Below are 15,882 nucleotides of genomic sequence, written 5' to 3' on the forward strand. Positions count from 1 at the left end.
AGGGGTACATGTGCAGGATGTGTAGATTTGTTACCTAAGGAAATATGTGTCACGGGGGTTGGTTTTACAGATTATTTCATCACCCAGGTATTAAGCATAGTACCCAGTAGTTATTTTTCCTGCTTCTCTCCCACCTCCCATCCTCCACCCTCCGAAAGACCCCAGTGTGTTGCTTCCTTCTATGTGTCCGCGTGTCCTCATCATTTAGCTCCCACTTATCAGTAAGAGAACATGCAGTATTTGGTTTTCTGTTTTTCTGTTAGTTTGCTAAGGATAATGGCCTCCAGTTTCATTCATGTCCCTGCAAAGAACATAATTAAGGAAGAGAAAAATAACGATAATAAAGGAAAACATGAAAATAATAAAAATATAGAGTAAAAGAGATATTTTGTTAAGTATGTCTGTATATAACCAGGAAAAGAAAGTAAAATTACTACATTTATACTGAGATGATGTGTAGTATGGAAAGTTTACCCAGGGTTGTTTTTTTTTTTAATTTCATGAACATGCAATATACTAGATTACAAAAAAAGTCATTCAGTTATTCAAATGCTGAGTTGTCTCCAATCTTCAATTACATGGTCATTATTTAAAACACAAGGTCAATTACCTAAAAATATCTGGGATACTCAACTATATTTGAAAGAAAACCAAACCTATAGCATAAATGAGCAAGAATTGAGTGTATTTTATACTGTAATGAATGGATAAATAATCCAATACAATTTCTTAACCTAGTCTCTTCCTGGAATAGGCTGAAGAAGTCTAAGCAACTGGTGAAACTATTGGAGTGAAAATTTCTGCCCTGTAAACTAATGCCTTCCATATGTAGATAGAGGAGTTAATATTGCTGTTATTTAAAAATACAAAAGATATAAGACAAACATTGGTCATTGCATAAAATATATTTTAAACTATATTATTTTGATAGCCTGAAATTTTTCACTTCAGCATTTTTATTTTCTTGGCATCTTTCACGAGATTCACAGGTTACTATTTTTCTCAGATGCTTTCCCTAAACTCATTAAAGAATTGTTAAGACAAATGAAAGAGTCCCACACTAAAGGACCATGCAGGGCCATATTATGACTTCCATGGATCATAGACCTAAACATAAAAACTAAAACTATAAAACTGAAGAAAATCTTAGAAAATCTCCCCCACTTTGGTGTAGGCAAATATTTCTTAAATAGAACACAAAAAGCATGGATGATAAAAGATAAAATATGAGAAATTGAACTTCTATACTTCTAAATGTGCTTTTCTAAGAACACTGCATGTAAACGAAAAGGCAAGCAACAAATTGGAAGAAAATGTTCACAATAAGTAAGATTGACAATGGTCTCGCATCCAGAATACATAAACAACTCTTACAAGTCAATACAAAGATAATCAACTCAATTTTTTTAAATGCAGAAAAGATTTGAATGGTTTACAAAAGAAGATCTATGAATGTCCAATATGCCCATGAAAAGATGGGCAACATCATTATTTATAAAAGAAATGAGAGTTGAAATCACAAGATATTACTACTCATCCACTAGAATTACTGAAATTAAAAAGCTATCAATATCAATATCAAATGCTGGTGAAGATGTACAGCAAATAGAACTCTTATACATTGCTGGTAGGAATAAAATATGGTACAACCACACAACTGTGTGACAGTTTTACATAAAGTTACACCTATATTTTCCACATGACCCAGAAATTCTACTCCTAGGAAATTACCCAAGATTAATGAAAACATACATCTCTAAAAACACTTCTTACATGAATGTTCATAACAGCCTTATTCATAATGGTCTTCAAACTGAAAACTATCCAAATATCCATCAGTGGGTGAGTAGACAAATAAATTTCAGTATATCTATACAATGAAATATTACTGAGCCATAAAATAAAGTAAACAATGATATCTCTAGTACAGATATATTCAAAAAGAATCAATTTACTAGTAATATTGGAGTTTTGGATGAGTCTTAGAAGCATTATGATGAGCAAAAGCAGCTAGAAGCCAGATACAAACTAGTGTATACTGTAAAATCCCATTTATATATTATATTAGGAAGAAAAAAAATCAGCAGTTGCCTAGAATAGGGTAGGAGGAAAACTGCTAAGGGGAACTTTTTGAGGAAAAGGAAATCTTCTACATGAATTTTGTTAAAACTCATCAAACTACACACTTAAAAAGGGTGAATTTTATTGTGTCTAATGTAGAACCAATGAAGATAAAACCTTTTTTTTTTAATTTCGGACTTGAGCAATGAAAAGAATATATTGCGTGTTGTTGCTGAGATGGAAAAGACTTCAGACAAACAGGCTTTTTGGTAGGGGAAGATCAAGAATTACATTTTGGACATATTAATCTTGAGATATCTTTCAGACATCCACATGCATATAATAAGAAAGCATTTGGATATTTAAAACTGAAGTTGAGGAGAAATGACTACACTCGAAACTTAAATTTGAGAATTGAGATGGCATATCAATTGTATTTAAAGCCATGAAACTGGATGAAATCACTAGGAGACTGAATTAATGACTGTATCATAAGGTGATAATATCTAAATATATTCACATATCAATTATAAATACTGTGCCAATATTCACACTAATTGCTTCTTGTCATTTTACTCAAAGGCCCCTTCTGATTGGTTTGTGCCTATGCCATATCAGTTATTAAATATTTGGAATATCATCCTTGAGGTTAACAAGGCCCATACTCCTTCAAAATCTGCTAATTGCATATCTGTCATTATTTAAGCAAACTTTAGTGTATCTTTTCAATTCCCATTCTTTGCTTACTAAACTCTAAATACTTACCTAACTATTCTGTCCAGTCCCATATAGTAGTCACTTTAAGATAGGTTATCTTAAGCATAATAGTTTCCATCTTGCTATATTTCATTCAGTGGCTTTACTGACCTTTCTATACTCACAATCTGTGTAACTATTTAGGTACTCATCCACTTTTCACTATTTTATTTCAAATAGAATTTTACATTACATTAATTATTCTATATTTATAAAATAATTGATATTGAGTTTCTGTCATAATAATCACAGTAGAAACCGCAAGACTCTATTTTTTTACCCAAAAACATATCCAGTGATATTCCGTTGGTTTATCCCAGCACATTCGCTCTCCACTCGTCTCCATCCTGCTTTTGTCCTGTGCCAAAGAGCTCCCTTGACCTCTTGGTTCTCACGAATGATTGGAAAGAATAGATAGTGTTTTCCTTCCTAAGGTTGAATTCAGGAAGGCTGTGTCCCCTCACTAAAGGTCATTGTGCCCCCTGATAATGTCTTTGGTATATGACTTTTTCCTTTTGGGTTCCAATAAGTGCTCCTTACACTATTCCCTTCAGTTCTATGGATTTTAATAAATTCAAGATTACTAGACCTATATATACAGAGATTCCCTTACACTCCATTTTTATAAAAGTTTTTATGAAGTCCTTCTTAAATTATCCTACACTGAGTAGGCCTAACAGGACCCTGATTTATACAGATTTTTCTTTTGTGATATTTCTATGATAGAAAAGAAAAAAAAAAACATTCCTTGGGCACACAGTTGATTCTAGGACTGAGGCAGGAAATGTACCAGATGAGCTTGGAGCATCTTGTCAGAAAGTAGGAAAATACTCAAAACAAAACTAAGCACAACAATAGGGGTATGCCCAGGGAATACAGGAGTCAACTGAAAAGCTCCTGGCCAAGTGATATGCCTTATGTCTTGTAATTCCAACCACTCAGAAAGCTGAGATGGGAAGACTGCTTGAGCCCAGAAATTTGAGAGCAGCGTGACCAACACAGTGAGATCCAATTTTCAAAATAATAATAATAATAATAATAATAATTAGCTGGGTGTGGTGGTATACTCCTGTAATCTCAGGGAGGCCAAGGTGAGAGGATTACTTGAGCCCAGGAGTCTAAGGCCACAGTGAGCTATGATCATGCCACTGGACTCCAGTCTGGGCAACAGAGCAAGACGTTGTCACAAAAAAAAAAAAAAAAAAAAAAAAAAAAAACTTCCAATAGACAAAGCTAGAACAATTTGAGCAAGAAAGTAAAGTAGTATTTGGTTTATAACTGGTTTATAACATAAAGCATAAAATAAATATCCAGAAGTACATACTGACAAAAAGAAAGGAAGAAAGATCTCCCACACACAAAAAACAATTCCAAATAATGGATTCACCTATAAGGAGTGAGAGCATAATCCCAATCTTTTTGTGTAGGCTGCAAATAGTGACTTTCATCCGAAGAATGCAGTATGGAAAGGGAGAAAAAAACAAAAGAGTAACTTTACAGTGAAGAAATCTGTTAAACGTTACTTCAAACCAGGTAATCAAGGTTAAAACATTAAGGGTGATTAAGTCATGTTGACAGAATATACCCTTGATATGACATGAAGAGAACGACACTTCTATTATCTTCCTCCAAAAACACATAATCCAAGTCTAATCATAAAAAAAAAAAAAATCAGGAAAGTCCCAATTGAAGGACATTCTACAAAACACCTGACCAGTACTCCTTGTCAAAGCTGTGAAGGATATAAAAACCAAAAGTACATGAAACTGTCACAACCAAGAGGAGCCTGAGGAGACATGACTACTAAATGCAATGCTGCATCCTCAATGAGATATTGGAATAGGAAAAGGATCTTAGGGGAAAACTAAGGAAATCTGGATAAAGCATGAACTTTATTTGATAATAATGCACCAATATAGGTTTATTGTTACAAATGTACCATACTAATGTAAGATTCTAATAATAGGAGAAAATGAGTGTGGGGTATAAGAAACTCTGTTTATATTTTCTTTATAATAAAATATAAAATGATATTAAAATAAAGTATATTTTTAAAAAGAAGCCTACTGTTAAACAAATTACTATTTAATCAAAGACAATGTCAACATTAGTGAATCAAATACCATACATCATTTTAAAGTCATTTAGAATTTAAAAATTAAATTATATGTATTTAACATATTTGGGGAAAGTATCTGCAACTTCTGTCACAGGCAAGGAGATAACAATAAATATGTAAAGAGCTCCAAAAAAATCAAGAGTAAAAAGAAAACTCTGACAGCAAATGGACAAGATATATGAACAGAGTGATCTAGCAAAATAAATTTAAATGACCACTCAATGCAGAAAAAGATGAATATCTCACATATGTTGTGAGAAATGCAATTTTAAATGATACTAAGAATGGTGCTAAGTGAAATAGCTCCCAATAGCCATTATCTATCTCACTACCATGAGACAGGCAAGAATCTAGAAGTGTAACAACACACTGCTGATAGGGTTGTGGGAAACAGGCACTCTCATAGGTTTTTACAAACACAAAAGGCAGGGGAATTTGGCAACATACTTGAAAATTACAAATTACATATACCTTTATTCTCTGATAAATGAATTCCATGTAGAAAAATAAAATGACCAAAATATTATAAGACTAATTCCCAAGAGTATTCATTTTAGCAACATTTGTAATAGCATTGGAAAAATAAGCCAAACAAAAATGGTAACTATTATATAAAAAGACTGAGAGGACAAAGAAGAAAGATTTCTCTGAAAACACTTTGTTTCATATTTTTAACCTAAGATAGATTTACCTTCAAGCTAGTAAAGTATGATCTTCAGGGCATCTTACTTGCATCTGCCCCTTCCAAGGGTTTAGGAAGGACTCTAACAATGTGTTCTCATGATAAAATATTTTCGTCAATGTTTTAAAGTAAAATATTTTTCCATATGTTTCTTAAAGAGTGATACCAAAATTGTATAAGCTTTAGGCTCATCTAAATGTTATCTGATCTGTAGATTTCAACTTTGGAATCCTGTAAAAATGCTTTATGTAGTTAAAAAAAAAAAAAAGTAAAAATAAATTAAAAAAGAAAACAAACCAACAACATTTCAATTGTTTTAATTTGATCAATATCACAATCCTCATTCCAGAACACTAAAGATTAGTACCCTAGTGAAAAGCAAACTATCATCCTTGCTAAAATTATCAGTATAAGAATATAACTCTATTTCCCTATCTTCCCAAATGGAATTTTTTACTTACTAGGCAACTAATGAAAATGTTCGGGTCCCTTTACCAGCCTTTAAATTGACATTTAAGTTTGATTTTTAAATGAATTGTAATTTTTCATGATTATCTGCAGGCATGTACTTAGAGACAAGAAGAGTGATGCAATGGAGAAAGAATACTGAACTAAGCCTCAGAAACTTGAGTGCTAGTCAAGCATCAGCCTTTTAAACATATTGATAACACTGGTCAAGCCATTACACCTCTTAGACTCTTCATTTTCTCATAGAAAAAATAAAATCCAAGCAAAGTGTTATACTTAGTGTGTCATTCTTATTGATATGTCTGATGTGTTTCCCCCCTCAAAGAAACTGATTTTTTTTTCCTAAAGTAATACATTATCAAATACCATGTATGAGAGCATGTCAAATAACTGAACTGGAAAAGAGCATCACCATTGCAGACTACAAAAAATGCCCCATCTGTGTCCATGCAAGAAAGGATAGTACTGGTTGTTGCTTACCGTTGTTTCTTCATTGATGAGAAAGCTGGTCTCTCTGCTGCTCAGGCTCTGCTAACAGTACCAGGGAAGATATAATGTTATTATTAATAGTGCAGGTGGAGCAAAGGGAACTTTTACATTTCAGTAACAAAAACTCTGTAATCTCTATGCAGAAACACTTAATCTGGAACCATGTTAAATCATATGCAAAACTGTAGGCATATATATACATATATATATATGTATACATAGGCATGTGTGTCCATGTATGTGTCCTATGTATCTGTAAATGTGTCTGTGGGGCAGGGTGTGTTTGTCTGTGCAGTGAGGACAGACAGTGAGCTTCAGAGAGAAGCAGTATTTGGGAGGTAGCTTTCTCAAATCATAAAAAAAAATCAGATGCAAGAAATGGTTAAGAACTACTACATTACTGAGAAATAACAAGGAGGTCTAATCTTTTTATGATGCTGCATCCTGAACAGGACCAACAGGAAGGGCAGAATTAATCGGCTATTTTACGCCCTTCAACAATTATTTGAAATCATTAAAGGGAATACCTTGGAAAATACACCATCAGGATTCTTAAGAATTTGAATTTATAACTCCTCCAAAAAAAGCCATACATGTATAAAAATACACATAAACCACTTATAATTAACACAATAGGGATGCCTCCCTCTGTGTATTGGGTAGATTCCCAATTCCTCAGGTTACATGATGGTCCACACACCACAGGACACAGACCTGAGATAACACCCAATCACTTCTCAGCAGTCTCTAGTGACAGGTAGGTATGGAGAGACAGCAACTAACAGAAATGATTGGAAATTCATGTCCAGATTGGAATTCACTTACCTTATTCTTGGAAAAATCACAATCAGTATCTCATTACACCCAAATAATGCTGGGCAAATCAGTTTTCAAAATAGCAGATAAAATGTGCAACAGACATATTTAAAACATACTCAAAGAGAACCTTGGAAATATACCCAGTGCTACAAAAGTAAAGTAACAGAATGTGGCAAAAGGCAGTAATTTCTCTGTGTTCTTTAAAAGAGAATGAAAGATAATTTTGAAAACATACAATTTTCATACTACTATATTTAATATAAATTACAAGATAATGCAATCTATTGTACTAAAGTAATACTGAAACGGTGGGGGGGAGGGAGTGGGAAGACTGAGAATCTGTGAGTAAATACAGGCCTAAAATACAGTTATAATTAGAATCCACTTATATGTGATTATATCTACTTGTGGACCTTGAATGAATTCCACTAGCTTGTTTAAATACAACAGATAGCAAATGAAGTTAACAAGCATCTTGATCACTTAATTCTGAAATAGTGGCCTCTAAAAATACACTGTGCAGCTATATTTCTACTAAGACAATAAATAAATTTATTATAGCTTCATTTATATTGACTCCTGATAAGTTTTTCCAATTATCCTAGAGAAATGTTAGTTGTTTTGCTTACAGAAGGATAGAAGAAAACCATATATTCAAAAGCAACCAGGCTAGTCACTTTACAAGCTCTCTCTTTAGGAAAAATCTTTGCTCTGATTTCCAATCAAAAGACATCGTTATAACTTCACTTTGCAGAATGTAAAATAAAATAACTATTTTGCTGAGTATGTCATTGTCTCATTTCTTACCAAGCTTAGTCTTAAGCAAAACGAGAATCCTTGATGTACTTTCAGACACAATTCTTAACACAGCATTCTTAAAGAAATATTAAACAGTGAATAAGGAGCTTTAGAATCAGATTACCTGTGTTCAGAATCCCAGCTTCAAAACATAGGAGATATAACAATAAAACAATTTATATAGTTTCAGTTTGCCTCATAACTTTTTTCTTCAATTATATAAAACCCATTAAATATGTATGTAAAACTGATTACATTTGTAAACTTGAGCAAGTTAACCTCTCCAAACCATAACTTCCATACAGTGAGATTAAATAATACAAGGGAAGTTCTCAATAAATTTTGGCTTTTTAAAATTAATGTTTGTTACTATTGAGTAATCATATAATAAGTATGTTAATAATGTGATACATGTTTAATTCACATGCATTTTCTGATTTCCAAAAAGATTGTAACAATGTCCAATGATGGACTCATACTAATTGTAAATCAGAGGTAAAACTAGAATAGCTCTTTAAATATTTAAGCAATCATGAAGTACAGAAGACCCTTTCAAAGTATAAAATAATTTTGAAATAATGAACCTAGAATTCCTACATATTCTTCTGTCTTGTAAAAGCCTAAACATTCATAATATCTATAAATTTGTTGCTGGACAAAATCCATTGATTTCTAGTCAATTCTGCCTCAATCCAATAGTTGAATGAATATGCTATAATACTTATTTTTTTGAAAATTGCCTGCCTCCTGTCCATAGATGGGGTGAAAAACAAATGACTGCAATGTGTAGAGCCTGTTTTTATTGCATTTGAGTGTCAGAAAAAATATAATTTAGCATTGAGGAAAGCGAAATAAGTTGTATTCACTTTTTTTTACTTTTTATTTTGCAATAACTATAGCTTCACAGGAATTTGCCAAAATAATACACAGAGATCCCATGTAACCCCTACCCAGTCTCCTCCAATGGTTATTTTCATCTTACATAACCATAGTAAAATATAATAATCAGGAAGTTGACACGAGTAATGTGTCTGTATAGTTGAAAGTAATTTTGTCACATTGGTAAGTTTGGGTAAGACTCAGCCCTGTCAAGGTATAGAGCTATTTCATCCACAAAGATCTCCCTCATACCACCTTTTTAAATTTATGTCCATTTTCCTTCCCCTCAACATCCAAGTCCCTAGAAATCACTAATTTGTTCTCCATCTGTATACTGTCATTTCAGGAGTGTCATAAAAATGGAATCATAACATATGTGTTCCTTTAAGATTTTTTTTCCACTTAGCATAATGTCCTGGAGATCTATCCAAGTTGTGTTTATTAATAGTTCATTCCTTTTTACTGATGGGTAGTTTTACATGATACGATTGTGCCACACTTTAACTATTCACCTGCTATAGGACATTTAGGTTATTTCCAGTTTTGGCTACTACAAATAAAGCTGCTATGAATATCTGTGTTTAGGTTTTGCGGGTGAGTATATTTTTACATTTCTGCCAGATAAATCCCCAAGAATATGATTACCTAACTGACACGAAAATTACAATTTAGGTTTTTAAGAAACTGCCCAACAGTTTTCCAGAATGACTGTATCACTTTATATTTCACCAGCAATGTATGAGAGATCTAGTTTCTTTGCACCCTTACCAGTAAGTTGTATTGTCACTATTTTATATTTTAGCTCTTCTAATAGGCATATACTGATATCTACTTAGATCTTATTTTGCATTTCTTAGTGGCTAGTGATATTGAAGTTCTTTTCATATGTTTATTTGCCATCATATTTCCTGTTTAGTGAAAGATCTCAACATGTTTTTTGCCCATTTTCTAATTGGGCAGATTTTTTGTGTAAAATATTTAAATTGTATGGGTTCTTTAAAAATCACAGATATAAGTCCTTTGTCTGATATAGGATATGCAAATATTTATCCCAGTCTGTAGCCTGTCTGCTCATCATCATAATAGGATCTTTCACAGAACAAGAATTCTTACATTTGATAAACTCCAATTTATCAATGCTTTTCGTTACTGTTTTTGTTTGCAGATATGAAATGACTACAAACTCTTCACCAAGACCTAATCTCCAAACAGTTTGATCCATTTTTTCTTCATAAAATTGTATAGTTTTATGTTTTACATTTAGTCTATGATCAATGTTGAATTAATTTTTGTATAAGTTATAAAATTAGGTTAAGTTCATAAGTTTGCCTACGAATATACAAATGTTCCAGCCTGTTTGTTCCATTGAATTGCTTTTGCATATTTGTCCAAAATCATTTGGCTGTACTTGTGTGGGACTATTTCTGGGATCTCTATTCTATTTCATTAATCTACATGCCTATCCTTCTCCAAATATCACACAGTCTTCATTAGACTGCAGCTAAAAAACAAGTCTTAAAATGAGATAGAGGGTTTTCTCCCACTTTCTTCTTTTTTTCACAATCATTTTCTCTTCTACTTCCTTTATATTTCCATAAAATTTTCTGAATAATCTTGCCTATGTCTATGAAATGTCATACAGACATTTTAACTTATATACCAATTTGAGTTTCCACATTCTTATTACTAGTATATAGAAATATAACTAATTTCTATATAATTTTCTCATTTATTACAACCTTCTTAAACTCAGTTGTAGGAAATTTTGTTTTTGTCTTTAATTTTGTAGATTTCTTGGGATTTTCTATGTATTTTGTCATGTCACCTGGAAATGGGGAGAGTTTTATTTGTCCCTTTCTGATCCGCATACCTTTCCTTTTATTTTCTTGTCTTATTGCAGTAACTGTCAGTACTATATTTAATGAGAAGGGTAAGTGAGGACATTTTGCCTTGTTCCTGATCTTAGGAAGAAAGTATTCAGTCTTTTACTATTAAGTATACTATTAGTGTAAGTGTTGTGTGGATGCCCCTTATCAGGTTAAAGTAGTTCCTCTCTATTATTGATTTTCTGAGAGTTTGTGTTTGTTTTTAATAAACGGAAGTTAAATTTTGACAATATAATTTTCTAATAAAAATCACATGATTTTTATTCTTTAGCATTTGGTGAATTATGTCAATTGTTTTTCAAAAAAATGAATGGAGACCAGGCGCAGTAGCTCACGCCTGTAATCTCAGCACTTAGGGAGGCCAAGGTAGGTGGATCACTTGAGGTCAGGAGTTCGAGACCAGCCTGACTAATGTGGTGAAACCCCATCTCTACTAAAATTATAAATATTAGCCAGGTGTGGTGGAACCTGTAGTTCCAGCTTCTTGGGAGAGGAAGGAGAATTGCTTAAACCTGGGAGGTGGAGGTTGCAGTGAGCCAAGATCGCACCACTCCACTCCAGCCTGGGTGACAGAGCAAAACTCTGTCCCTTCCCACACACACACACAAATGAATGGAGCCTTACATCGATACAGTAAACCCCACCTGGCCATGTTGCATAATTATTTTTATATTACTGAATTTTATTTGCTAATATTTTACTAAGGATTTTTGTTTCTACATACATGAGAGATAAAATTTGTAGTTTTGTTTTTTTGTTTTGTTTTGTTTTGTTTTTAACTGTCTCTTTTGGTACCAAAGTAAAGTAGGGCTCTGACATGAATTGAGAAGCATCTGTTTTCCTTCTATTTTCTGGAAGATATTGTATAAAATTAATGTTAATTCTTCTTTAAACATTTGGTAGAATTCTCCAATGAGACCATTTAAGCCTGGAGATGCCTTTTAGGAGAATTTAAAAATTACACATTCAGTTTACTTAGTAGCTACAGGGCTATTCAAATTATTGTTTTAATGTTGAGTGGATTATAGTAGTTTGTGCTTCTTGAGTAATTGGTCCATTTCATCTTAGTTGTCAAATTTATGTGTGTAGAGTTGTTAGTAGTATTCCTTTATTATCTTTTTGGTATCTACAGAGTCCATATTGATATGTCCTGTTTTATTCCTGATATTGGTTATGTATGTCCCAGCCCAACCCCCTTTCTGCCAGTCTGGCTAGAGGTTTGCCAATTTTATGTATCTTTCCAAAGAAACAGCTTTTGGTTTCAATTATTGTCTCTAATACTTTCTGGTTTTCAATTGCTTTTATTATTATTTCCTTATTCTACTTGCTTTGGGCTTGTTTTGCTCTACTTTCCTATTTATTTATTTATTTATTTATTTATTTATTTAGAGACAGAGTTTCACTCTTGTTGCGCAGGCTGGAGTGCAATGGCGTGATCTCAGCTCACTGCAACCACTGCCTCCTGGTTTCAAGTGATTCTCCTGCCTCAGCCTCTGGAGTAGCTTTGATTACAGGCATCTGCCACCATGCCTGGTTAATTTGTTATATTTTTAGTAGAGACAGGGTTTTAACATGTTGGACAGGGTGGTCTTGAACTCCTGACCTCAGGTGATCCACCCGCCTTGCCCTCCCGAAGTGCAGGGATTACAGGTGTAAGCCACCGCTCCTGGCCTCCATTTTCTTAAGTTGGAAGCTTATTACATATTTGAGACTTCTCCTCCTTACTAATATAAACATTTATTGCTACAAATTTCCTTCTCATTACTGCTTTGGCTACATCTTTCAAATGATGATATGTTCCAATTTCCCTTTTATTTAGTTCAATTTTATTTGTCCCCCACCCCTCTCCTTGAGAACTTCTTTGACCCTCTAGATTATTTAGAAGTTGTACATGCTCCTGTTACATTTCTAACTTTATTCTATTGTGATCAGAAAACATACTCTGTATGATTTCAATTCTTTCAAATTTGTTGAGGTTTGTTTTATGGCCCAGGATATAGTCTATCTTGGTATATAATATGGTTTGATTCTGTGTCCCAACCCTAATCTCATCTAGAATTGTAATACCCATGTGTCAGGAGAGGGACCTGGTAGGAGGTAATTGGATCATGGGGATGGTGTCCCCCATGCTTTTCTCATGATAGTGAGTGAGTCCTCATGAGATCTGATGGTTTAAAAGTGTGGCACTTCCTCCCTTGCTCTCTCTCTCTCTCCTTCTCTGTCATGGTAAAGACATGGTTGCTTCCCCTTCGCCATCTGCCATAATCGTGTTTCCTGAGGCCTTCCAGTCATGCTCCCTGTTAGGCCTGTGGAACTGTGAGTCAATTAAACTTCTTTTATTCATAAATTAACCAGTCTCAGGTAGTTCTTTGTAGCAGTGTGAAAACAAATTAATACAGTATATATTCTTTCATCACTTGAAATATTCTACTGTTGTTAGGTGGAGTAGTCTATAAATATAAGTGATATCCTATTGGTTGATGATGTTGAGTTTATCCATGTCCTTGCTGGTTTTCTATTTAGTTGTTCCATCTATAGGGATACTGAGGTATCCAGTTATAATTAGTTATAATTACAGATTTTGTGTAATACTTCTTTCTTTTTTATTAGTTTTTGATTAACATATTATGATGCTGTTATTTTGTGCATGCTCCTTTAGTACTGCTATAGGTTCTTATTGGATAGACCCTTTTATCATAATTAACGTCCCACTATGTCCTGGTAATTTTATTTTCTCTAAAGTATTCTTTACATATATTAATGTAGCACTCCTTTATTATAATTAATGTTTGTATAAATTTATTGTGATAATGTAGTTTTTTTGATGCATTTATTATCATGTTTTTACTCCACTTTGCAAATCTGTCTTTTAATTGGTATGCTTAGACCATTTACATTTCATGACATTCCTGATGTATTAGGAATTAATTGTGCCATTTTATCTTTTTTGTTTTTGGTTTATTCCCTATGTCTATGTTTCTGTTTTATTTTTCAGGAATTTATGTGGATTACTGGAACATTTTTTATAATTTTATTTGAGTACATTTCACTGTATAGTTTTTTAAATGGTTGCTCTTGATATTACATAATATAAATTTATCACAGTCTAGATGTGTACATACTTTACTAGTCAACTGAAATAGAAAATCCTTAATTACCTTTACAGCCCCAAAACTTCTTTGTTTATAATACACTTGTATTAAATATTTATCTGCATATATAGAGAACCACAACAGACAGTTAAATTTTTTAATTTGACTATAAAACAGTTTAGAAAACTGGGTGCCCTACATCCCAGCCACTCCAGCTCCAGCCATGGCTAAAAAGGGTGAACATACAACTCAGGCCATTGCATCAGGGGGTGCAAGCCCCAAGGCCTGGCAGCTTTCATGTGGTGCTGGCCCTGCAGGTGTGCAGAAGACAAGAGTTAAGCTGTGGGAGCCTCTGCCTAAATTTCAGAGGATTTATAAAAACACCTGGATGCCCCAGCAGAAGCCTGCTGCAGGAGCACAGTCCTCATGGAGAACCTCTACTAGGACAATGCAGAGGGGAAATGTGGGATTGGAGCCCTCACACAGTATCCACAATGGGGCACTGTCTAATGGTGCTGTGTGAAGAGGACCACCACCCTCCAGATTCCAGAAAGGTAAATCTACCCACAGCTTGCATCACGTGTCTGGAAATGCCACAGACACTCAAGGCCAGCCTATGAAAAGAGCCACAGGGGTTGTCCCTGCAGAGCCATAGGAGCGGAGCTGCACAGGTCTGTGGGAACCCACCCCTTGCAACAGTATCCCCTGGATATGAGACAACGAGTCAAAGGAGATTTTGGAGCTTTAAGATTTAATGACTGCCCTACCTGGTTTTGAACTTGAAAAAGGCCTATGGCCCCTTTGTTTTGGCCAATTTCTCCCATTTTGAATGGGAACATTTACCCAATGCCTGTACCCTCATTGTATCTTGGAAGTAACTAACTTGCTTTTGCTTTTACAGGCTCACAGGCAGAAGGGACCTGCCTAGCCTCAGATGAGAGTTTGGACTTGGACTTTGGGTTAATGTTGGAATGAGTTAAGATTTTAGGGAACTATTGGGAAGTCACAATGGGTTTTGAAATTTGAAAAGAACATGAGATCTGAGAGGGACCACGGGCAGAATGATATGATTTGGCTCTGTGTCCCCACCCAAATCTCATCTCAAATTTTTATAATCCCATGTGTTGAGGGAGGAATCTGGTGGGAGGTGATTAGATCATGCAGGCAGTGCCAGTTTCCTGTGCACACTGTCTCTCTCTCCTGCTGCCTGGTGAAGAAGGTGCCTCCTTCCCCTTTGCTTTCTGCCATGATTATGTGTTTCCTAAGGAACCATGAGTTAATTAAACCCCTTTCCTTGATAAATTACCCAGTGTTAGGTAGCATCTTTTAGCAGTATTAAAACAGACTAATACAGCTATAGAATTCTGGATTGATATTTTTGGGGGGCATTGGAAAAATTTCGTACAACTTCTTTAGCCAGTCTAGTTTATGACAAAAAATCTGCTATCATTTTAATTATGTTTCCCCTATAGTTAAAGTGATGTGCCTCTCTCACTACCTTCAAGATTGGTTCATTTTCTAGTATTCAAAACTAGTTTTAGTTTGATTCATGTGAATTTCTGAATTTCTTTGAGTTTATCCTGATTACGGTTCCTTCAGCTTTTTGAATCTGTAAGTTTATATCTTTTGACAAATAAATGTTATCCTGGTTTTTTTTTTGTTTGTTTATTTGTTATTGTTTTTTGGTTTTTTTAGCTCCCTCTCTTCCTCCTCTCTTAGCACTCCAATGAGACAAATGTGGGATCTTTTGTTACAGTCCCACAGGTCCCTGAGACTCTGTTCATTTTCTTTTCTCAATCTATTTCTCTATGCAATTTGGATTGGGTAATTTCT

General features: G+C 34.1%; 1 protein-coding gene across 8 annotated transcripts in view; it reads right to left on the minus strand.

The window, feature by feature from the left end:
* ANO5 (anoctamin 5) overlaps window positions 1-15,882 on the minus strand; it is a 100,108-nt gene that overhangs the window by 68,053 nt on the left and 16,173 nt on the right. For 4 of the 8 annotated variants that reach the window (XM_077964826.1, XM_077964824.1, XM_015114630.3 and 1 more), the window contains exon 3: window positions 6,567-6,614. In XM_077964826.1, coding sequence (XP_077820952.1) covers window positions 6,567-6,614 — 48 coding nt within the window. Of the gene's footprint in view, window positions 1-6,566; window positions 6,618-15,882 lie in introns of all 8 variants that reach the window. The other 4 variants (XM_077964825.1, XM_077964823.1, XM_015114626.3 and 1 more) reach the window with 1 other exon arrangement.

The sequence above is a fragment of the Macaca mulatta genome, chromosome 14 (genome assembly GCF_049350105.2).
Source record: "Macaca mulatta isolate MMU2019108-1 chromosome 14, T2T-MMU8v2.0, whole genome shotgun sequence".
NCBI classification, from domain to species: domain Eukaryota; kingdom Metazoa; phylum Chordata; class Mammalia; order Primates; family Cercopithecidae; genus Macaca; species Macaca mulatta.